The sequence below is a fragment of the Cyprinodon tularosa genome, unplaced genomic scaffold (genome assembly GCF_016077235.1).
Source record: "Cyprinodon tularosa strain WSP-4 unplaced genomic scaffold, ASM1607723v1 ctg15, whole genome shotgun sequence".
In the NCBI taxonomy this organism is placed as follows: Eukaryota; Metazoa; Chordata; class Actinopteri; order Cyprinodontiformes; family Cyprinodontidae; genus Cyprinodon; species Cyprinodon tularosa.
The window spans coordinates 1951071-1974709 of NW_024038331.1; the positions used below are offsets into that span (position 1 = coordinate 1951071).

The window sequence follows — 23639 nt, forward strand, 5'->3', positions numbered from 1 at the left end:
GATAGTTTCTAGGAGTCTCTGGTCTAAAGAAAGAAGAGCTCAGATTGAACATATTTTGTGTCATTTCAGTAAAAATGGTGCAGAAAGACAGAAGAAGGTTATCTCCTCTAAAAAACAGGGATCCCCTGCTGTGCATAAAGTCCACAACATGGTTCAGGATTAGCAATCACACTACCAACCTGCTATGTATTTCTAACCAGCTGTGTGCTTTAAAGGTCTGAAACACATACTCTCACAGGGGGGGTTAAAGCCAGAATCAAATGCATTCATCAGTGGATCAATCTTCTGAGCTCTTAAGGGTGACCTATCCAAACCTGGGTGTTTCAGAATCTTCAATTAAAACATAGAAGTTACTCTACCACCATACTGTTTTGTGCTTAACCTTAAATGTCCACATCTGCTTTCATCCCAAGTCGGTGACCCACTCATCTCCAATTTAGCTCATTAGAAATCCTCAAAGAGCCGAGCTTCAGTCTAAGCACTCAGCTGCCTTAAACACCTCCACCAGATGCCTCTTTAAGATTCCTCCTTTTTCTCAGTCATAATTCTTGCCTCCTTTCCTAACCTTCTGTCTGCTCTTTACCTCCTGTCTTCTATCTTTGATTGTGTCCCAGGGGGTTGGATGGACACACGTGCACCATTTATCTTGCTCAACACTAAAACAGTTCTGACCTGATTCCTACAAAGTCTCTTTGCAACATAATAAAAAAATAAAAACTGTATGGGTACACCCCAAAAATAAGTCTGGATTTATTAAGCATGCTTATAATTAACAAATAAGCTGTATTATTACCTCGATTTGAATGAAAACTATAAATTAAATCATACTTTTTTATCTAAATTGAATATATGTGTGGAATATAATATCACAGTCCATCCTTTGAAAGTACATTCCCTCTCTGCATCTATAAAGAGTCAAAAAGCGCACAGATTCCACAGCTCTGGGTTCCACTGGAGGTGACCTTACTGAGTTTCCTTCACTATAAAGACTCACCACAAAAAGACAAAGATCAGATAAGTCATATCTGATCCAGTGTCAGTGTGATTAAGGCTTAAAGATGGAGCTAGTTTTGATTTTTTGTTCTAAGCTGTAATATAGCTACTGTAGTCTTTAGCTTTCCCCAATTTCTTTAACTTAAAAGAAATTGTGGGTTGTGGGTTATGGAGGGTGAACCATTGCAGTTCTAGAATCGTATCACGATTTCCCTCAGCAAAAACTAAACAGACGAAAGCAAATTACAGGGTGCTGATTTAGTTTCTTTTTTTTAATAAAAGCTACTGTGATATTAACTGAAAAATGGCTGTAAGTTTGTTGGAATGTTATAGATGAGAACTGAGTCAAGGAGGATGGATTTACAATTCTTCATCTCACACAGAAAACAATTTTGGGGGGCATTATATCTCTACCAGCTTCTACATCTAAAAACATCTGATCAGTCTTGAAGCTTTTGCCGACTCTAAAGCTTTTTTCTTCCAATATTGTCTTATCCATCAACTCTAACCAGCTGTTATGTACTTGCTAAAAAACAAGCATTGTGACTGCATGGTGCTGCCACCAGTGTTTCACAATGTGTTCAGAGAAATGTGTAGCATTAGATTCTCACCAGGCATGTGTTTAGTCTCATATGACCAGAGCACCTTCCTCCACATGCCGGTCTAAACATATGGTTTTAGGTGACACTTCTCAGGTCCTGGTTTAACACTTTCTGCAAGGATCCGATTTGTGGAGAGCAAGACAGTTTTCCTCTTGATCTACTCTTCACTCCAGCTGTTAATCTCTGCAGCTATTTCAGTTGCAATGAGATTTTTGGATGCTTCTGCTAGATCTGTTCTCTTAACTTTGGGTGAATAGCTTGGTTGGTTTACAGTTATGCCATACCTTTTTCTTCTTTTTCTCATGACTGAACATTGCTCTATGAGACATTCAAGACCCATTAAAAAACTTACAATCAATAGCAGTTGTGGAGAGCAGTGTATTTGTTGGCTTTATGTGTAGGAATTCTAAAATAATGTTTACATAATATGTTTAACCTATGTCTATAATGGTTAAATGTTACATTTTGAGATGAAGATCTAAAGATGTCTAGTTTTATTAGCTCTCAAGTCTGTTTTATGGTAATTTTTACCATAAAAAAAGATTTAAATATGAGGTGTGATATGCTCTAGCCATACAACACACCTAGATTATAATTTTAAAAGGCCGACTTTAGCTTTGCTATCTCTATATTTCAGCCAATTAGTTTGCTTATTCACTCCTTTTATCTTCATGTTCAGCTGATGCATAATGCCAGAGGTTTAAGCGATCTTAATCAAAGATGCAATTACAATATAAATTTCTGTAACCATTGAATTTATAAATTGAAATGCCCCAAAATCATTTGATGCAGCTTTGGTAATGCAATAATTAAATATTTCAATTGATAATCTTTATTATCTTTCATGCCTGACAATCCAACAGAGCAAAGACAACTTCACTGTGAGCTTAACTGCAGCTCTATATGGCACCACATTTAGTTTTGCAAGTAAAACTGTGTTTAATTTTAATGTTACTTTAATGCATATTTAATGCAGAGAATGCTTCCTTTGTTAAATGATTGATAGATAAATAAATAAATAAGGCTACAACATAGAACATGAAGTCATTCATTTTGCAAGTGTTTGGAAAACTAGCATAATGAGAGGTAAATTATTCTAAAAGGAATACAAGGATAAAATGGGAAATATTTGTTTGTTGGTTTAGAGATACACTTTTAAAAAATAGAATTTCTCTTTCATTTTAAGCTTCTGATTTCTATTTATTATTATTTAGCAACAGAAACACTTAAGCAAATCGGAGCAAAACCAGAAAATCAGACATTCATTACCCTCCGTTCCAAACTGATTTCACTCAATCTCAAACCTGACAGACTTCAAGGAAGGTATTTGCTAATGTAAGTTTTTCTGGAATTCATTGTTTTTAAGACGGAGAAAGAAAAAAATAAAACAGGTGAGGAGATTGCCTTATAGTACGCCAACAGCCAGGGGCAGGAATTAAATTCTCATTAGGAGCTGGCAGCACAGTTCTGTTCTTGAATCTACTTAATGCTGTTCATCATCAAGGTACAACTCCATAATATCAAAAGCATTGGTTATAGTGTGCTCTATGATTATTTTAAACATTAATATGATGGGAGATGTGTTTTACAATTACAGTTTTACTGCAAAACTCCCCCCTTAGATACCAAGTGCTGGTCTTCCCACTAAAAGGCAAATATGCCGTTCTTTGTCTCAGAACCATACTTAGGTTTTCAGATCGAACGCCCCAGCAAAAATCATTTCTCCTCCTGTTTAAGGTCTTTTCTTGTACACATTTTTACACATATTTTTTGTTAAATCTGTCAATAATCTTTCCTTATGAAAAGGACTCCCAATAGGGTGGGACTGTTTATCCATGCGATGGCAAACAGCCTGATGGCAGAAACACAGTATGCTGTTAAAAAGCTAACTGCTAGAATTTTGCATGTGCAGTAGATTTAAGAAAAGGTTAAGCCCTGCATATCTAGACCTTTTTTTTTTTTTACAATATAAAAAATTTAGTTTTAAATACTTAAACTCACCATTAGAGGGCAGAGGAGTCCGTCTTTGATCTACAAGTTGTATTGTAGAAAGTAGAATGAGAATTATTGAAAAGTAATTAGAAAATAAATGTTTTTTTGTACAATTAACAACTGTTACAGTATCCACACTGCTCTATGCACTAAACGTCTGCCTCAGGATCTTCCTTAGTAATGGATGAAGTAGATGACTTGGATGGCAGATAATTTGCATGATCAACTCCTAAAAAGGTATTAAACTGTGCTAAGAGTGAGGACACAGAATACGATATGCTTGTAAATGGAGGCACAGCTGAGTGCTGACATGCAAAAAAAGAATTGCATCACAAATAATTTACCAAAGGAGGATTAATTATGTACAGCTTTATATAAATCTGCAATTAAAACTATAAACTTTCATATAAAATACTGATGCATTTTTCATATACGTTTGTATATTCAAGTGGATATATAACAAAACAGTGGGAGCTAATGAGCCTTGACACAGACTGAAATGGTGAGTTAAAACTTTGGGTGGGGATTATAACTATCCATGTGCCAGGGAAATAGTTAGGATTACATTACATGGACCTCTTCAACGTTCACCCCTGCTGGTGGGCTGTTAAGAGCTGTGACAGGTGCTGCTTTGCCCTTGATCACTAGTTGATCATCTACTTCCAAAACAAATAAAATTTAATCAAAGTAGCCAAACAAGAAAAAAAAGGGATTTTTTTTTTTTTTACAATTACATTGTCAATTTTATTACCGAGAAATATGGCTCTCTAAAATCAACTGAATCTTTGTTATTTCTTTGCTCATTATAACAATAAACCACACCTCCCATTTTTATTACTCTCTTCCTGTTGTTTAATGACTTTCTCACACCCTCCAAATTTCCAAATTAAAATGCATACAACAGAGTTACCCACATTTACATAAAACCCATTTCTAAAGTAACCTTTAAAAAGCCCAAAAATAGTTAACAACTTACAACACAGTACCAATTATATCACGAGGCATCCAAAAAAGTTAATAATTTATGAGCCGAACTGTAACATTTACAACTTTTCTATCATTTAAAATGATCAATTATACATCCACCAGAAAATAACATTGGAATATTTAAATAAAATATAGAAAATCAATTGCTCAGACGAAACATTGTGAAACTGAGTGCAGCAAAAAACAAACAAAAATGCAATAGAAGAAAATAACAAACTGGTCACTTAATTAAGCTGACATTTTCCATTTTCACACAGCTCAATTATCATCTAATAAACATTTTGAAGAGTCTTAACCAGCTTGTGGCTTAGCAAAGATGTTGCTCTAATAATCTATTGATTTAAAAACCAATGCCATTCATAGAATTTGGTAATTGCTAACAGATGTTTAAATTTTTTAAGATGTGGAATCACTACCTGTCAGTGTTTTTCTTTAATCCAAACTTTGCATGGTATATTTAAACTGCTGTAAAGCAACATAAATCAACAGCCCAATAAGCCATGCAAACTAGTGACATTTGATGGCATGGCATGTGAAGAAGAGTGATTGTTACATTTAAAACAGCAACTTAAAACTATGTTTAGACTATTAATAAAAATATAAAGCAGTTATGACGCAGTTTTGGAAGATTTATTTTTCTTTTCATACAAAAATAGAACATATAGTTTGGAAATTTCCTGTTCTACTGACAGCAGATCAGGATGGAATTTGGTGCAAACTTGTTAAATGTTTTAAGAGCACATAATTAGTGGAATCATCCCATCATTCAGCAGCAGTGGTCTGCCTGAGCTGGGGGAAAAGAAAGGGAAAATGGTACCAAAATATTGGAAATTTCTAATGATCATATGCTTTTGAAGGTGGACTGTCGGGGAGGGGCATAAAGGTTTTTTTTTTGTGTGTTGAGCTCCAGTGTAAATGTTACTCGCTGACACCTGGAGAGGAGCAATTATTACAAGGCTTACAGGCAAAAAAAAAAAAGAAGAAAAAAAGAACTAGCGATAAGCCTCCTCCTTCACTCATAACTAGAGGCTTTCAGCAGAAAACCAGCTCTTATTAATAATTTGTGTTTGTGTGTCATGGTGCTGGCTTTGGGCACTTTTGGCTTTTTGATATATAAAGCTGAGGATCCAACGAGGGCACTGAGACTCTTCACTGAAACATACAAAACAGATGTGACAGACAGAAAACAAGTTAATCAATGAAACGGATAAAACATAGTATGAAGAAAAAGCCTGAAAAGGCAGAATATGGTGAGATATTACAGCATGTTCAGATGTTTTTGCAGCACTTTGATTTTTTTGTAAGTCTTTATAGTCACTTCTTTTTTGTTACTTCATCCATGCTTCAATAACATTTTTTTGGTTTATAGATTTCCTCCACATTTGATTTATGACACAATGGCGAAATGACAAAAATATCCTGCTTTCTTACAGAAAACCTAACCAGTAATCCTCACATTCTTGTTTCTTGTAGAAGGAAAATAAATCCTGTTTGGCAGCAAGAAACCGCCTCCTTCAATCGACGCGATCTCATTGTCATCACAGTCAGCTTTTTTTTTTTTCTGTTTAGGTTTGGTTATGTTTCCAAATGTGTGTCTTTTCTACCGGCACCATTAGAACAGCTGAAGTATAAAGTCAGGCCCCCAGTCCATGGCGGTCTGAGCCACAGCGAACACTGCAGCTCCAAGCGTAGCAGACAGCCCCCACACCGCCATCTTCATCATCCGGTTCCTCTCCCTCCATAACTGGCCTTGAGCTGCAGGCAAGGAGGCTTCCAGGCCTGTTTTACAAGAGTCAAAGGATAAAAAGGGGTAGAAACATGCAGGGGTCAGGAGGAGTCACCATGTTGAAGGCTTAAACAGTTGCTTTAAATGAAACCCTCAAATAAATTCATCTTTATTATAGCATGAAAACCTAGATCCAGAGGAGACTTTTGACAACTACACTGTTGATCATCCAGAGAAATTTTCTCTTCTCTTTTATATTATTTAGGTCTAAGGACTAAAGCAATATTGTCTCTGATCCACAATATTTCTGGTTTATTTTGGAGTCCACCAGCTTTTTTATTTTTATTTTCTGGGTATTTCATAAAGCTGATGATGCCACAGACTAAAAAGAGGCTCCCAGGAGATTTGGAAGAGAAAAAAAAAATTACACTAAGCATCACTGATTCTCTGCCATGTTTAATAACCAGATTTTTACATATGCAGTATTCTACACAAAATGTATGCAGAGAGGTTGTTGCTAAAATGCAAAACCTTTTCCCACTACTTTCTGTCCTGTTAAAAATGTAAACAGAAGTCCCTATGAATTGTTTGTCTTGATATCACTTCTAATCACCTGACTGGTAAGCAGAGGTTTTATTTTTCCACATCTTGCAAGATTATTTAGTGAGATTATGCTAATGCAGTAAAAGACAAATTTATTTTAAATATTTTTAATTAGAGTTGAAATCAATTCAGCAAATAACTATAGTGTCTTTTAAATATATGGTTGGACTGAAAAAAAAAACAAAAAAGATTATCTGAAAAGTCAAAACAGTAGGTGTAGAGAGACCAATACGGCAATTAATCACAGCGCAGGAATTAAAGTCATCAAAAAATAATAATAGTAATGTACGTACCGTGCTTAGCTAAAACATGAAATCTAATTAACCCCATGAATCTGCACTGTGGCTCTTATTATATCTTATTGTGTAGTTTATCGTTCAGAACAGAAAACAGTTCTCATTTTTATAGACTGGAGTTTGTTGAGGCACTAAAATATGGTTTCAGCACATCTTCGCTCATGTAAGCACTTTTATGTAAACCAAGGGAACAAAACATTTCAAAAGTAGGTAATTACAGGTATTCCATTCAACTATTAGATATTGGCATTAATTTAATTAATTTATTCAGTAGGTTTTCCATGTGCAAAACATGATTCTACCTTCTGGTAATATTTTGCTCCAACTGCAGGGAATTATATTCCTCAGGTTTATAATTAAAGTGTTCACCCTAAAGCTGATGCCACATAATATCTCAGAGTCTGTGTAAATCACTGACAGCATGTCAGACGCTGCTGTTCAGATCTCCACAGAACACACGGGAGTAATGCATCTCTTTGTTCTGTTCTGGCATATTTAAATCTGCACTTGATTGGTCTGATGGGGGTGCTACAACATTTGTTTACATGTTATTGATTGTGCCAGAGGGGAAAGTGTTTACTGCTGCCTTGTTTTGAAGAATTATATCACTGAGGTGGGAAAACCCCCAAAGCTAAGATCTCTGGAAGGATTGTAGTCAGAAATTTCACAGATAATATTCATTTTTGCAACCTTCAAAGGCTTTGCATCAACAATACGTCTTTACTCCACATGTATGTGTGAAATGTGCGAGTGCTCTCTATGTGTAGAGCAGTAATAAGATTACAGTAACTATTTTTACCATGTCTGGAGGTGGTGGAGTCCTGGGCCCTGGTGAGGCGCTGGAGAACAGAGTCTGGCCTCTGGTGGAGGGTGGAGAGATGAAATGCCTGGAAGCTGCTTATGGACAGGCTGATGCAAGAAATCAAGAGAGAGAGAGAGAGAGAGAAAGATGAATGGAAAGAGAGCGTAAGCCATCAATAAAGAAGAAAACTAAAGCCTATAGGGAGGTGAGAAGATAGACTGATGGATAAAGTGATAGATAAAGACAAGTAAGGCAGTGAGGGTTGAGAGTGTTTGGGAGAAATACTATCCCTGTGCTTCTAGGCAGTGGAACGCTAATGTATGTTTGGAACATTTATATCTTTCAGCGTCTCACTCAAGGTCTTGTGTCACTTTTTGCCCTAAACAATGACTTCCGGCGACACCGAAGGACGCTGACATGCAGAAACACACTCGTAGCAGGGGAGAGACAGGGAGTGACGGGCCCTGCCTGCCTAAAAGGTTTCCCCTCAATAATAAAAGGGCAAAGAAAGCATGTAGACCAACATCATGAATTACTGCCATATCTGGGTGATGGAGTCAGAGTTTGAGTTAGGAGCTCCCCCTTTTGGTTACTGAAAGAATTACACTGTGCTTCCTGAAGTAGAGAACCCTAAATGCGCCTCATGTGTCTAAATTCACACACAGCAGTTTAGACGATAGCGATATTTATAAAAAATAAAAATAAAAACTGAACACACATGGAACTGCGCAAACAACCCAAAGCAAACATAAGTGATTAATTTTAATCTTTGTGATCAAACTCATTTGGAAAGAAAAAACGGAAAATAAGCTGCGTTGAACCAAGTAATCAAAGGACTAGTTTTTTTTATACTTGTACGTCTACAATAACTGTCAAACAGCTTATATGTCATAAACACTTTACTATTGTTCTACTGTTTCTTTTAAATACTACATCCATTTAAAATTTTTTATCACCGTGTTAATTTAAACCAAAAATCTATGGAAATTTGAGCTGAATATTATACATTCTGTCAAATATAAAACTTAACGTTCTGCATATATTATGTTGCATTTATAATTTGAACCCCAGCTAAGCCATAATGTTAAGTGTTTGTTTAATTTAGCATGTCTAAAAAATCTGCAGCTGAAAGAGACCGCAACCATTAAACATTAGTAGGCTAATAAAAAATATGCTATAGGTTTTACGCCATTGCAGCAGGAATACCAAAATAACAACATTATGTTATTTCATGCTGCATAATGCAGATAGTCTGTCAGCACAGAAGTATATTGGAAGATGAAAAAATAAAAAATCTTCTGCTTCTGATTATTTCTGCTAATGGAAGATAATTCGGACCATTTAATACAGAAAATAAACAAGACGGTGAAATCACAACATAAAATTTGACACTCTTCATCTCATTACTCTTTCTGTAATGTGGGGAGATCCTCGATAGTAAACAAACATCAACATACAACTAAACAGAAAATGATGCTTCCCAAAATCTGATAGAAATTTATATTCCGGCATGAATCATATTTTTTTATATACACTACACTAATGTGTGACGTGAGTTCTTGTGGAATTAAAACGTTTTATCTGAATGTGAAAAAGGGCTTTTGGGAAAGTCTCGCACTAAGAAAATGTTCAGAAAAATTTAAAGGGATCCCTAATTAGAGCTAAACATAACTGTGTGGCCAGTTGGGAAAAAAAAATGGATGAATAGATATTTTATATGCAAAGGCCAAATGTGGATTATTTAATCAAAAGACTGTTTGCCTACCAAAAGCAAACTTGAAGTTTTGCAGGGACAATGAATAACTGATACACAGTAATAAGCTGGAACTGAATATGACAGAAAGTAAAAGAGGTAATCAAAAACTACAGAGAAAATAAACAGAGTCATTTCGAGGAGTCTTTACTTCTGTGTGCTCCAGGTCGATTAAGCAGCTATTAAATTCTAATACCCAGTATAAACACAGATCTGCCTGTTAATGGTTTTTCTAATAAGTAGCTTAAACACCAGGGCCAAAGATCTGAACTAGAGTAATATAACCATATTAACCACTTTAATTTTATCCGTCGCCCCCTCACCTCTTACGAGACTGTAATGCAGCCCGTTTGGCCAGTAATGATGGAGGGTACTGTTCGAACAGGTCCTGGGCCTGGCCAATAAGGAGTTCATATGGGAGGTTCTGTGGGATTTGGGAGAGCAGGTGGTGCACCATAGCCATGTCGCACTCTGTTTGCTTTACCTCCTTCTCTCTGTGTAACACGATCTGAGGAGGAGAAATGGAAAGGATTTAAAATACCACTACTTTTCCTCCTAGTTGTTTAGCAGAATGAGAGCAGAATAAGAGTTCAAAGACTGAGGAAAACTATTTCCTCTTATCTGAAATTTTATTTAGGCATCATTAATAATACTGCTTTTTTTATTTGATGAAATTAGATTTTTCTTTAAAAATTTCAACTCTATCTTGCTAAACTGATTTTGGCTTGTAAGGTTTTTTTTCCGTTTTTACAGTAACATTCACCACTATTCAGTTTCTCACATGGTAGGAAATATAAATTAGCTGTTAAGTGAGTTAGCTTTTTAAAATGTAGTAAATGACAAATGGGAAGTCCTTTTATACACTTTATTCTCTTAGTCTTTACAAATTGTGAGCAATGGGTTGAAAATAAGGGAGAAAAACCAAAGAGGACAAACTGATAACACCAAGGATGCAGACTTGCAGGTTTCACTAAAACAGCCTACAGAATTTTTTTCTGCAAAGCAATCCCTTCCACTCATTATGTTAGACACTTTTTTTATCTTCCAACATATCTAATGCTATGCACAAATCTAAACATGAGGAAATATTATTGCATTTCACAAATAGCAAGGGTCAAATTAAAGGAACAGCGTAGTGCTGCACTATAATATGTATAATTTTTCACATTAATTGCCTAAATCTATATCCAGAGTGGATGCTATATTCTAGTTGAAAATATCTATGTAATGTATGACCCATTCGGAGAAAAAAAAAAAACAAGAGCACCAATCATCTGTTTTGTAATGAAACAGGGAAAAAGTTCAAAAACTGTAAGCTGATAATATATCGCTATATTAAGCTGTAGTGCCGCCAAGTGGTCATGGAAATATTAGCTGCATTCATCTGGGATTAATGCAAACAGGAGAAAAAAATCCAATGTGTCATGTCATTCTAAAAGCTAGAAATGTACAAGACTGGACCATAAAAAAATCATCTTTTTTGACAATTAATTGACAGAAATGTACACATTTTAGCTGTATTTCTAGAGGCGATATTGCAGTTTAACCCTTTATAGGGCAAGCTACCATTTTTTATCACTTGCATACTCCTTAAAAATGGAGTCCCCCCGTCCCTCAGTGAGGTCTAGAAGCACAAGATCTATATCCAGTCATTCAGCAAAGATACTGCTACATTGCTGTACATCTTATTTTGGCATTTGACCAATTAGATAAGCCCTTGAATGATATATTACCTACTGTAAATTAAGTTGGAAAAAAAAGTTAACAGGTCAAGAAAACAAAAAAGGTAAAAAGCTAATTGAAAAGTTAAAAAGTTAATGAGCCTCTAAGGTTATGTTGTACCAGAAAAAAATAAGTGTTTCTTTCACTCTCAGCGTGTTTTTCATGAATTTTTCATAGAAGCACTTTTGTTATTTTTCTTAATATATTCGGGCAAGTTGGAGTTTTTTGTTATTACCCTGACATTCATTTTTGCCATCAAAATATCCATATTTTTTTTATGTTACAAAGGTAATGAGGTCTTGTGCTGGATTCCAATAACACACTACAAGAATGATCTAAAAATTTGTGGAAATGTTTTAAAACAAGTGTATATACCCTTAATTTGAGTAGGTAAATAAGGAGCATTTTTATCCTTAAAATCAGATTATTTGATATTATGCACCTGAAATAGGAGACAGCATTTTTTTCCCCCTTATTTTAAATGTACATTTCTTGTTCCATTGGCAAATTGTCTCACTTACCTGCTCAATTCAAGAAAAAAATGCACTTATTTTAGGAAAAATTGACTTGGATTTCAGTTATTTGCAGTGCACTCTTTCACTGAGTGCCCTATAAAGGGTTAAAGAAGTAATCAGTCAGGACAGCTGTCCGTTTCCCATAAAACCCTTTTGGATTTTAGTATATATATATTTTAAATAGAGCTGCATGATATAAACATATTAGATCTTTTTTTCCTTATACATTATTCTGTGACTTTAGTACTCTGGATACCGACTTCTGTGACAGATATTGATATCTAGTGCACAAACACTTCATACAAAAGGGTAAAATTCTTATGAACATGCTACATCTGTGTTCATGACTATTGGGGGAAGAAAAAAAAACAACGTGCTTTATTTCAAATAACTTTACTTATATAACATATTTCGTCTCTTTCTGGGATAAATACTGTCCCATTTATTTCCAATCCAAGCCTCCTGCTGTGCCCTGAACTCAGGCCCAGAGGGAAAAAAATGTAATTTCTACTTTGTTGCCCCAGACTTCAAGCAGAGCCCTCCTTCTATTCAGCTCCAACACAGAGACAAGTGGATACTAAAATACCCACAGCAGCAACATTGTTTAACAGAATATCAAATAAGTATTTTCAAAAATTAATAGAACCATAAAAAACAAAACAGAGAACATATCTAAGTAAATTATTTCCCAAAACACACCAAAATCCATCCTTTTAACAAAGGGCATACAAAGCCTTAAATCAACAGCAAGATACAAAAGTCCAAATATCTGTTCTGCTAAATCCTGTCGCTTTTGCTGTACTATCTCTGGTCAATGCATGTCACATAATTAGCATGTTAAAATACTTAAGAGTGGTTTCTTCACTGAAAGTATCACACTGTCTGTGTAGACATGGTCACATGTGAAAAGCTTCTTACCGTAGCAGCAAGGTAGATGGGCATAAGTGGATGGGAGGCCAGAAAGAAGTCATAGAGCCTCAGAGTGTGTTTAAAGTCTGAGAGGACGTGGCCGTACCATGTGATGAGCCAGGAGAGGGCGAAGATGGTTCCTACCTCTGCCCTGAAACAGAAAGGGCACACAGACAGAGAAGACATGAAAACATGCAATCCAAGAATATATATATATATATATATATATATATATATATATATATATATATATATATATATATATATATATATATATATATATATATATATATATATAACTAATAGTATTTTCTCAACTTAAAAAAATTTGGTAAACAAAGTAAAAAGAAAAGATAAACATCAGCCAAGTTCCACCAAATACTGTCTTAGGTGTTAGTTGTGAGAAGTTATATAATGGAGGGTCTCTAAAAGAGACAATATTCAGAAAAACTTTCAGCAGCTGCTAAAAAGATATAGAAGCTTCTTTTGCAGCAGCTGATTATTATTATGATTATTGTTTTTTTTTTTGTTTTTTGTTTTTCAAAACAGCAACAGATAGTCAGGATAAAACCTTTTAAGTCTGGAGAATTCACATTGGATTATAATAAAATTTAGATTTTGAATTCTGCTAAAATGCATTCATCAAGTATTACATCATGTAAAAATTCAAATATTCAAAAGTAAGAATTTAAGAGCCTCAGAGCATCATCAAGGTTATTATCAACTGTTGATTCATTCTTAAAACATATATTTATATAATAATTTATTGTACAATAAAGTCCACTGGTATGCTCCTGTCGTGCCGACATGTCACAGTGGATGCCCCAAAAGCCGAGGATGTCACAGATTCAAACATTTTCTTGTAAGTTTAACCATTATTAAAAAAATGAAGTTAAGCTAACTTACTCATTGTGCTCCTCTGTCAAACGATAAAATAAAGTCTAAATATATTTATCGAGTGAACCCAACAAAAGAAAACCTGTTCCTGCTCCTGCCTATGTGCAAAAATGTCATCACCTGGCCTGTAAGTTTACTCTACTGAGCCCCTATAGGGAAACTGAAGAGGGAGGGGGGAAAAAACAAAACAAACAAACATTTAATCAATTTTCCAGACATGTTGCAAACATCCATCTATATTCTTTTCAGTTGAGCAGTCGTTTACAGGTGTGTTTGAATTAATGCCACAACATAATCAAAGTTTGTGTATCCCTTGCGCCGAAATAGACCACAGGGCTTCCGGATACGTTTCAAATGATGTTCATACACAACATAATGGTGACATCTTGCAAGCAATGCTGCAATGTCTTTGTATGGAAGCCCAAACTGAAATACAGCCTAATTAGTCCATGTACGTCCATTTTAATGAACAATGTCTGAAAAACTCATGCAATCGTCCAAGAAATTATCTGGTGTGCACATTAAACTAACAAGAACGTTTTTTTTTTTTTTTCTCTTCAGTGTCCATGTAGGTGCTCAGTACTATTGTGCATATGTTTGTTTGTGGTGTTGTGATTTTTGTCATGCATTGTAGAACTTAAATTGCATATGGGTTCTTATGTATTTTTTGTTTATTCACAGTTCTTGCTGTGGGACAATTTATGTCAGAGCCTGTCTACCTGGGAGAAAAAGTGGACATTTATTATGTGGGGAAGGTGTTTGTGTTTATTTTGTGACAGCTATTTTTGTTTTCAAGTAAAAGAACTGTGAAACCTAATTTTCTGTTGTTGGTTTTATGTGTGAAAAAAAAGTTTCATTGTTCCTAAGGGTCTACACACTGAAGTGTATGGTCCTTGTGTGACCAGTTAAGAATAGAGAAAAAAATCCTACTTGTCATGAGAGATACCCGACTGGCACCACTACAATAATCGGGGGAAAAAAACACATAAAAACTAAAGTACTAAACTTTTTAAACCTGTCTTTACACGCATCCAAAAGGTTTATATTAAGATCGGATAACTATGGAGTTGTTCTTGTCCCCCCAATTGGGAGTCCTTGCTTAGACTCTCCAACATAAAAAATTATGAATAAAAAAAAAAAATGGAGGACCCTGATCTAAAGCAGTGCCGTAGTGTTTCTTCTATTTCTGTCTGTGTGCCTGAGGTGTAACGTAGCCAGCAACAATTAACACACATTGATCTCGGAAATTTTCCAATAAGAACACAACTGCTCTTAATTATATCAATTTTGCAAAACAAATTTCATAAAATCTACTTTGTGGCTCCCATTAGTGGACACCTACAAGGGAAAAAAAAAAAAAGTGTTACTTTAACACCTATAGAGTTGAATATAACTCTGTTTCAGATAACATTTAGTTTCACCCCAAATTAGTGCAAAATTTATTTTGTAGCTAGTGATTGTTTCAGAGTTAATTTTACTCATATTAGTGTCAAAATCAAGAAGACCTCGGTTACCCGCCAAGAAGAGACTGGTGGGTAACCCACACTATATAGAGTAAAAGTTACACTTCAAATTTTACACTGATTGTTAACTCCAACATTTGTGCAGATTTACACTCAACATAGAGGGTAAAGACTCCATTTAGAGTTAAATAAGTAAATCCGAATTATTAACACCCAATTTCTTACTGTGTATATCCTAAAAAAATTCCATATTTCCTGTCATTGTTTCAATACCTGTTCATAAAGTCATGCAGTTCAACATCAACTTGTTCCAATATGGGCATTAGGTAGTTCAGTATGTGTTTGGTGCTGTCCATGGTTGCATCCATGAAATCCCTAGAAGGAAAAAAAAACATAACAGATTGAATAACTTTTTTCAAATATTTTAACGTGCAAACCTTTAAATCAGCGGCTGTGAAAAATAAGCTAACCTGAGATGGACATTGGACAATTTATCCAACAAGGCAATGGTCATCCGCTCCCCAACCACCAACAGCAGAGTCACAGCCACATCATGGTAGCCCTGATAATAGTGGAGTTGAGGGTTATGTTTCAGAACCTCCAGGATGATGTCAATCAGCTGTTCCTGAAGCACGGCTCTTTCTGCGGCTGGCATACCTTCAGAAAGCAGAAGAAAGAAGCATAAAAACACTGATGCAAGAAACAAAGTACCTTTTTCTGTTGTTTTTTTTTAATTAAGTTCACAGCATTTAAAGATTATACTGTTCTTTACTGCTCAGAAGGTTCCCTCATTCATTCATTCTAATTAATTCATTGGCTAATAATAGCTAAAACTCTACCAGGCACCAGCAATTTATAATAGCAGCAGTAACATATTTATTTTATAGAGTAGTGGGTAATTATAGAATTGGTTTGGAAAAGTCACAGGGCAGGAAAGCATTCCTCCACAGTAATGTGACTGATAAGGTCAAACAGCTACTTCAACTGTATGAAGTTATCCCACAGGCAGCCGATTTAATATTTAGAAAGATTCTGATTCAACATTTAGAAAGAGCTCAGAAGGATATCTCTTTTTAATGAGTTTAAAGATAAAGATACATTTAGAGAAACATTTGTGCTGTATTATTACACAGGCTGCATGTACTGTATTTGTGATTATAGCTAGTAAGCTCTTTCTTTAGTTGGTTTTCCTATGTGGAGCTTTACCTTTGCTAATGAACTATTTAACCTTATCAGATAACACTCAGTGCTGTGCCAGGTACAGGGGTGAAGCCTGATAAATGTCACAGTGAGTTACAGGGTGGAGAAAACACAGACATAAAGGCACCTTTAGGGAATCGCTTCATGGACCTTCTGACATCCATGACAACTTGATTGTAGTCCTTGTGGTTCTCCCTCACATCTCGACCTGAAGTAGAAAGAATGACGACATTAGTATAGCAACTTGCACAAGTATTAAAACTTCTGGAAATTGATGGGTTTTTCTGAATTTTATATATATATATATATATATATATATATAGACATGGGATATCTAGAGACATGGGATTGTGTCTTAGTTTTTATTTTTTTTATTTTGCAAACTTAAGAGCATTTAAAAAAGGATTCTTAACTCTTGATCTAAACATTTACATTACATTATGCCTTGGGCTGAACGTATACTGTGACTGTGATGGTGGAAGGTGAACTTAGACCCAACATTTACTGTGTGTCTTTTGTTTTTAATTGCTATATTTTTTGTCCATTCAGATCTAAACCACAGTGTCTTGCTATACCAATCAAATCTGCCCAGGGTTTCAGAATCAGCAGGGCTGGTTGATGTTAACTTAATATTAGTTAGGCACGTTTTCTACAACCAATCAGATTTCAGATTTGCCCCACAGGGCCAGCTAGAGGGCCTACCTGAACGTAAGCATTTCCTGTCCTCTGATTGGTCAGAGCAAAATGTTTACAGCCAGGTTAAGCGAGTGACAATCTACCTTTAAGATTCCCTTTTGTTAGACGTTTTTTTGGCCTCAGTGGCTGATACTAAATGGAGATACAAAGACTTCCTGCACAAAGATAGATTGTGTTTATAAATATTCTGCATCTATGGTCAGTACAATATATTCTATTTCCATTTTTTATTATCTATTTTATCTAATAAATAAATGCATATTGAATCTGAACAACTAATGATGATTTCCTTGTTCTTTAATGGGCTTCTTGCTTAATTGATATTTGCATTCACCCTCTCGCTAAACTTCCTCTGGGCTATACCTACGCTACATTTAATATTTGAATAATGTTGGCAGTTTCTTTTATTAAAATGTGAAAGTGGTGATATTAACCCATTGACACTCATGGTTGCAAATATGCAACAAACTATTTGTATTACCAACATAACATGTACATTCCCTCAGTGCCAGTTACTACACATTCAGGTGATAGGATCCTTTGGCAATCTCTTGTTTGTGTTACAACTGGTTCCTAAGTCCTTACATGGTGGGATACATTAGCTATGCCTGCTTGGACATAAGTGGTCTGAATAAAGAGCATATTGGACTAAAATATTAAATGAAAACACGCCAGTCAAAATATCCTAAACACCTTCAGTAGGATTGATATGAAACTGTAATTGGACTGAGTGTATCAGCATGCCTCTAAAAACTAAATGGTAAACACGCTTTTTCAAGTCAGGAGACTTGACCAAAGCGCTTTAGACTACATTCAGTCATTCACACATACATTCAGTCATTCACACACACTCTCACACTGATGGTGGCAAGCTACATTGTAGCCACAGCTGCCCTGGGGCTCACTGACAGAAGCGTGGCTGCCGTACACTGGCGTCACCGGGCCCTCTGACCACCATCAGTAGACAACGCAGGTGAAGTGTCTTGCTCAAGGACACAACGACACTGAAAGTCGGGGGTGTGGCTTGAACCGTCAATCCTGCGATTTCAGGGCAAACTCCTACATCCGACGCCACTGTCGCCCCAAAAACTAGTCAGGATCAAGTTATTCTGAAGGAAGCAACCTGATCTGAGAGCCATGTGCGCCCCACATCATTGTGATGAATTTATGCTCTCATTGGCTATATGTTCTAGCTAATGCTACGTTCACACCACACACACTTTAAGCAGCAGAAGCAGCCGCTTTATCTGCAAAGTCTATGGTTGACGGGCATCAACATTTCCTGTAGTGCTTCTAGAGCAGCACATCTTGACGCATCTGAGGCAGCACCTCATGAGCTTCTAAGCATCTGAGGTGTGTGACTCGCTTCACAAGCAGCAAATGCTTGAGTTGGAAAAATGTTATTTTAGCCGCACGATGCACCACATCAACCAACCAGAGAAACTGATCTGGGAGATGGCAGGGAGACGGTCACAGCACTGCTGATGCAGATCGCTATAATCCCTCCACTGAAACAGTTTATGAAGGCCTAAATTAACTTTTAATGTAGAAACCTGTCTTAGCTTTTATTATTCTAGTGCCTGTAGTTTGTACCACATTCCTGAAAAATGCTAACATCTATTTCCAGGCGACCCGGGCTGAGCTGCTGCTTGATTTCCAGTGACAGCGCAGCGCTGGTATGTGGGGGTCTGAAAGGCTCCGACAGAGAAATTTTAAGCCAGGATCATAATCTTGATGAACTGACTGCAAAGAACATGTTTTAGGTGAACTTTCTCGCATAAAAAGTACTTTTTACCCTCTTATAACAGCAAATATAGCAAAGCTGCTCTCTACCATTGAATACGCATCTGAACACACTTTGATGCGCCTCAGGAGCATCAAATTAAACGGGGCTAAAAACATTTGCATTGCAGACTTAAAAATGTTTGAGGCAAGTAATACTTTCTTTCCAATTTACAAACATGCATTATTTATAGGTATACAAGCAAATGATATAGCATACATTTAGGTTTGTAGTTCTCTAGATTTCTGATATGAATGCAGAGCACTCCATAAGGTTTTTCTACATTGATTTATGTAGTGGTTGATTGAAAAATTACATTAATGTAACTATCATTAATACAGTTAATATATGTATATATACGTATATATATATACGCAGTTATATATATACACTAACCTGGTTTGTGTGGTAGGTCGTACACATTTATGTTCAGTAATTTAGGCCACACTTTTCTCCTTAGCTCATCAGTCAGTAGTCCTCCTTTAGTGGCAGCAGCTCTCCTCAGGGTCTCAATGTCCACTGGATCTCTATCCATTCAGAAACAAAAAGATCAATATGGAATTCTCTAAAGTAAAGTAAGATTCCTCATTAAATTCATTTTGTACTAAAAGAATGGGGCATTTTTTCGTATTTTCCAGAAAACAGAAATAAGAACACACAGTACAGGCGTGAACAAAGTTTTTGAGAGCTTCAAAGGAGGATTGTAACATCAAACTAAAGTAAACCAGGGAAGTTCAAAAGTTTAACAGAATTAAGTTAAAACCAATTTAAACAACATTTCAATGTGTGTTTTTGCATAAAAAATATACAGTAATCTGATTACAACCTTATCAAAGCCTGATGAATGACAGTCAGTTTATGCTTCCTTCCACAGTCCGATTCTGGAAGAAATCAGAAGGAGATTTTATTAGAGACAAATCTCATTGTATTTGTCACAGAATATAATGACAATAAAGGCTTTTTGACTTTGACTTTGAGAGAAATAGATATTAGAAAAAATTACCAACAGCGAACACAAGGAAACAAAAAAAACAACAACATAGCCATGTTTTCCAAACTGTTTGAGTTCCTCTGTATTAGTATTTGAGCCACCTTTAGCTGTTCTGAAAGCTACATTAGTATTGACTACTCACAGGTTCACAGAGCTAAACTAACTTTTACCAAAATGTTGAAATAATTCACAGATTGAGTTACAAAGAACAACACAAACCTTTACCTTGTTCAACTTCAACAAGCTGGTTGAATAATTCGCAACATTTGACAATAGTTTTACTGAGTGAACCTAATAATTGATGCTAACCAATATACGCGTCTGACAATTTTTTTATGTTAAAAATAGTAATAATAAAAAAATAATGTTTTTTAATTGTTCTAAAAACTGTTTTTCGAGTGTAACTAATGTATACATATACATATATATATATATATCCATCCATCATCTGACAGTCTTTATCCCTGCTGGGCTGGCAAGGTCTGCTGGTGCAGCTGTCTACGGGCGAGAGGCGAGGTGCACCCTGAACAAGTTCGCCAGTCCATCGCAGCACAATACATTCACACACACACACACTCACGCCTTAAGGAGAATTTAGAGAGGTCAATTAACCAAACAGTCATGTTTTTGGACTGTGGAAGAAGCTGGAGTACTCGGAGAGAACCCACACATGCTCAGGGAGAACATGCAAACTCGATGCAGAAAGAACCCGGGCCGGGAATCGAACCCTCAACTTTCTTGCTGCAGCAGTGCTACCCACTGCTCCACTGATCAGCTATATATCAATTTCAGTTTTCAAATTGCCACTCAAATGGGTAATATATTTATTTTGTAACAAAGCACAAACAGTTAATACTGTTTTTAAAGGTCCTCTTTAATCTAAATATTCTTGTAAACATTTGGATATCAAAGCAATAGAATCCATATTAAGGCACATAAGTTATGAAAATAATTAAACATTCTAATACAATGATAATAATATTAACCCAGTAAAATCATGAGGATTTATGTCATTTGACTATAGAACTGAGACAAACAATTCAGTGACTCAGTGAGTTGAAGACTTTTAGTTATATAAGAGCCTTTGTCTGGAAATCTGGACAATGACACAAATGACAGGTTCTCTGTGGATTAAATCCATACTTCCGTCATTCTTCAGGATAGTTTCAGCTCTAGCAGCTCAGAGTGCCACGCAAGCACCACTTAGACATTCATTTCTTTCTTCTTTTTGTCCCCCAGATTAAATCTTGTGAAGAAAAGATTTTGGGTGATTTTTGTCAGATAAAAGGGAAACTCCTTTAACCCCAGATTAGTATCCAGTCCTGGATGCTTACGTAAAATGATATTTAAGCCTGGGACTTGTTAACTTAACGATTTATCTACTACCCCTAAACTTTAAAATTGCTGGTTAAGTTTTAGTAGAAGAAAAGCCTTTTTATGTACACAAAGGTGTTAGCAATGAAATGCACTAACCTCTTGTGACACATCCATTCTCACTGCCCCCAAATCCTCCTTGTTTCTTCCTCTTGTGTTTTCTCATTCCTTTTAAATAAAGGCTACTAAACTGTTACTAAAACGGTGTTCCATATAAAAAAGAAAACATTAAAAACAGGATTTTAATACAAAAAGGGGGCCAATTGTATGCGTGTGTAAATTCATATAAACGACACCGCTCCTGTCAACAGCTGTTACCGACTGAGTCAACCTAGCAACTGTCTGCCACACTCCGATTGGACGAAATTATCACGTGACATCCCAGTAATTGGCTGAGTGACGAGGAGGAAGGCAACCTAACTTGATTGTAGTATTTGTAGTCCTGCAGATTGTCCCCCTGTTAGAATATCGAAAGTGACTTTTAGAACCAAATTTAAAACCTTTTACGGTTATTTAAAGCACTTTGCCACCTATCTGAATACATTTGTACAGCTCATTTAAAGTGTTTATTCTTGCCCAACAATTTTATTATTAGTAAAACCATCTTGAGAGTAAGGGACACAAGATTAAATAAACAAATAAATAAATACATTGTTTCTCCAATCCATTAAACCTCTCTTGGGCAGCATCCTCCTTAAAAGTGGAATAAATCTGCTTCATACTGCATATAAAACATACAGCAATCAACAAACTTTCCCCCCACACCAACTAACCCATCTCAGGAGCCTTGGTGGCCCCATATATTTTAAAATTTGCATGACATTCCACAAATGTGAGACATAGTGAAAGTGTGAGGAGAAGCAAGACACTCCTGTCAGCTTCACTGACAAAGATGTGAGTTGTTTGGGAGGGCCAGTAACACATTAGTGAAAAATGACATGCCCGAGGGTCCCTGGTGATGTTATTTCGTTAATGGAGGAGCAGAAGCTCATTAAAACAACAAAGCTAGTTTAGTCTTTAAAACAGACATGGCTAAGGCTTGATGCTTACATGTTTACTAGCTGTCAGAATTCAGAATAAAGTCACAATTCTGAGTTTAAAGTAGTGTTGCACCGATACCGATACCAGTATCGGACGGGGCCCCGATACTGCCCTAAAATGGTGGTATCGGTATCGGCGAGTACCAACAAATAGGGCACCGATACCATTTTGAGAGCCATAAGTTTATTCAACTATTGTCACCCACTCCTGGTAAGCAATAAAAAGTTCTACTGGATTCACTTTGTATCAGATTTTTTTGTACTGCTTCACAAAGGTAGGCAGCAGCTTGACAAAGCCATGATGGCAATTATTTTACATTATTATGGTATCGGTATCGGCCGATACTGCACTGCATGGTATCGGGTATCGGTATCGGGGCCAAAAAATGGCATCGGCGCAACACTAGTTTAAAGTCACAATTCTGAGATTAAAGTCACAATTCTGAAAATAAAGTCAGAATTCTGAGATTATAGTCAGAATTCGGAGAAAAAAGTCACAATTCTGAGAAAAAAGTTAACTCTGAGATTACAGTCAGAATTTGGAGATTAACGTCACAATTCTGCGATTAAAGTCAGAATTCTGAGATTAAAGTCAGAATTCTGAGGGAAAAAGTCACAATTCAGAGATTATAGTCAGAATTCGGAGAAAAAAGTCACAATTCTGAGAAAAAAGTCAACTCTGAGATTACAGTCAGAATTTGGAGATTAACGTCACAATTCTGAGATTAAAGTCAGAACTCTGAAATTAAAGTCAGAATTCTGAGAAAACAGTCAGAATTTTGAGAAAACAGTCACAAATCTGCTATTAAAGTCAGAACTCTGAAATTAAAGTCAGAATTCTGAGAATACAGTCAGAATTCTGAGAAAAAAGTCACAATTCTGCTATTAAAGTCAGAATTCTGAAAATAAGGTCAAAATTCTGAGAAAAAAAGTCAGAGTTCTGAGATTAAAGTCAGAATTCGGAGAAAAAAATCACAATTCTGAGATTAAAGTCAGAATTCGGAGATTAAAGTCACAATTCTAAAATTAAAGCCACAATTTTGAGATTAAAGTCAGAATTCTGAGAAAAAGTCAGAATTTTGAGATTAAAGTCAGAATTCGGACTTGTTTTTCTAATATTACACTGAAATTAAATAAAAAATGCAGTTCACTTTTTATTTTTTCAGTGGCCCTAATCCTCTTCCTTACAAGAGAAACATCACTTGCTTTAAGATTAAATTGGGCAGTCATTGCTGGACAATCTGGTAAAAACAAGACATCAGAAGCTTTTTTTGACGCATTGAGCGGTTCAAAGA

At 35.9% G+C, this 23639-nt stretch overlaps 1 protein-coding gene across 2 annotated transcripts; it reads right to left on the reverse strand.

Annotated features, from left to right (window-relative positions):
- Positions 1-5190: 5190 nt before the first annotated feature.
- zgc:63863 (uncharacterized protein LOC393372 homolog) lies at positions 5191-21642 on the reverse strand. 2 transcript variants are annotated; one of them, XM_038279383.1, is made up of 10 exons: positions 21404-21642; positions 19766-19820; positions 19336-19466; positions 16588-16668; positions 15731-15917; positions 15534-15635; positions 12910-13051; positions 10078-10262; positions 7999-8108; positions 5191-6353 (listed from the first exon to the last, which is right to left on the reverse strand). In XM_038279383.1, the coding sequence occupies exons 1-10, from the start codon at positions 21468-21470 to the stop codon at positions 6187-6189; spliced, it is 1227 nt and encodes a 408-aa protein (XP_038135311.1). In that variant the 5' UTR covers positions 21471-21642; the 3' UTR covers positions 5191-6186. The 2 variants fall into 2 exon arrangements, with proteins under 2 accessions (XP_038135311.1, XP_038135312.1); XM_038279384.1 differs by lacking the exon at positions 10078-10262.
- Positions 21643-23639: the final 1997 nt, after the last annotated feature.

Excerpts from the sequence above, each read along its gene's own strand:
- zgc:63863 (XM_038279383.1), bottom strand. The coding sequence starts at position 21,470 with ATGAGAAAACACAAGAGGAAGAAACAAGGAGGATTTGGGGGCAGTGAG. Across the intron at positions 19,821-21,403 it reads GAATGGATGTGTCACAAGAG|AATCGGACTGTGGAAGGAAG; the intron begins GTTAGTGCATTT and ends GATTTCTTCCAG. Across the intron at positions 8,109-10,077 it reads GCATTACAGTCTCGTAAGAG|CCTGTCCATAAGCAGCTTCC; the intron begins GTGAGGGGGCGA and ends TTCTTGCATCAG.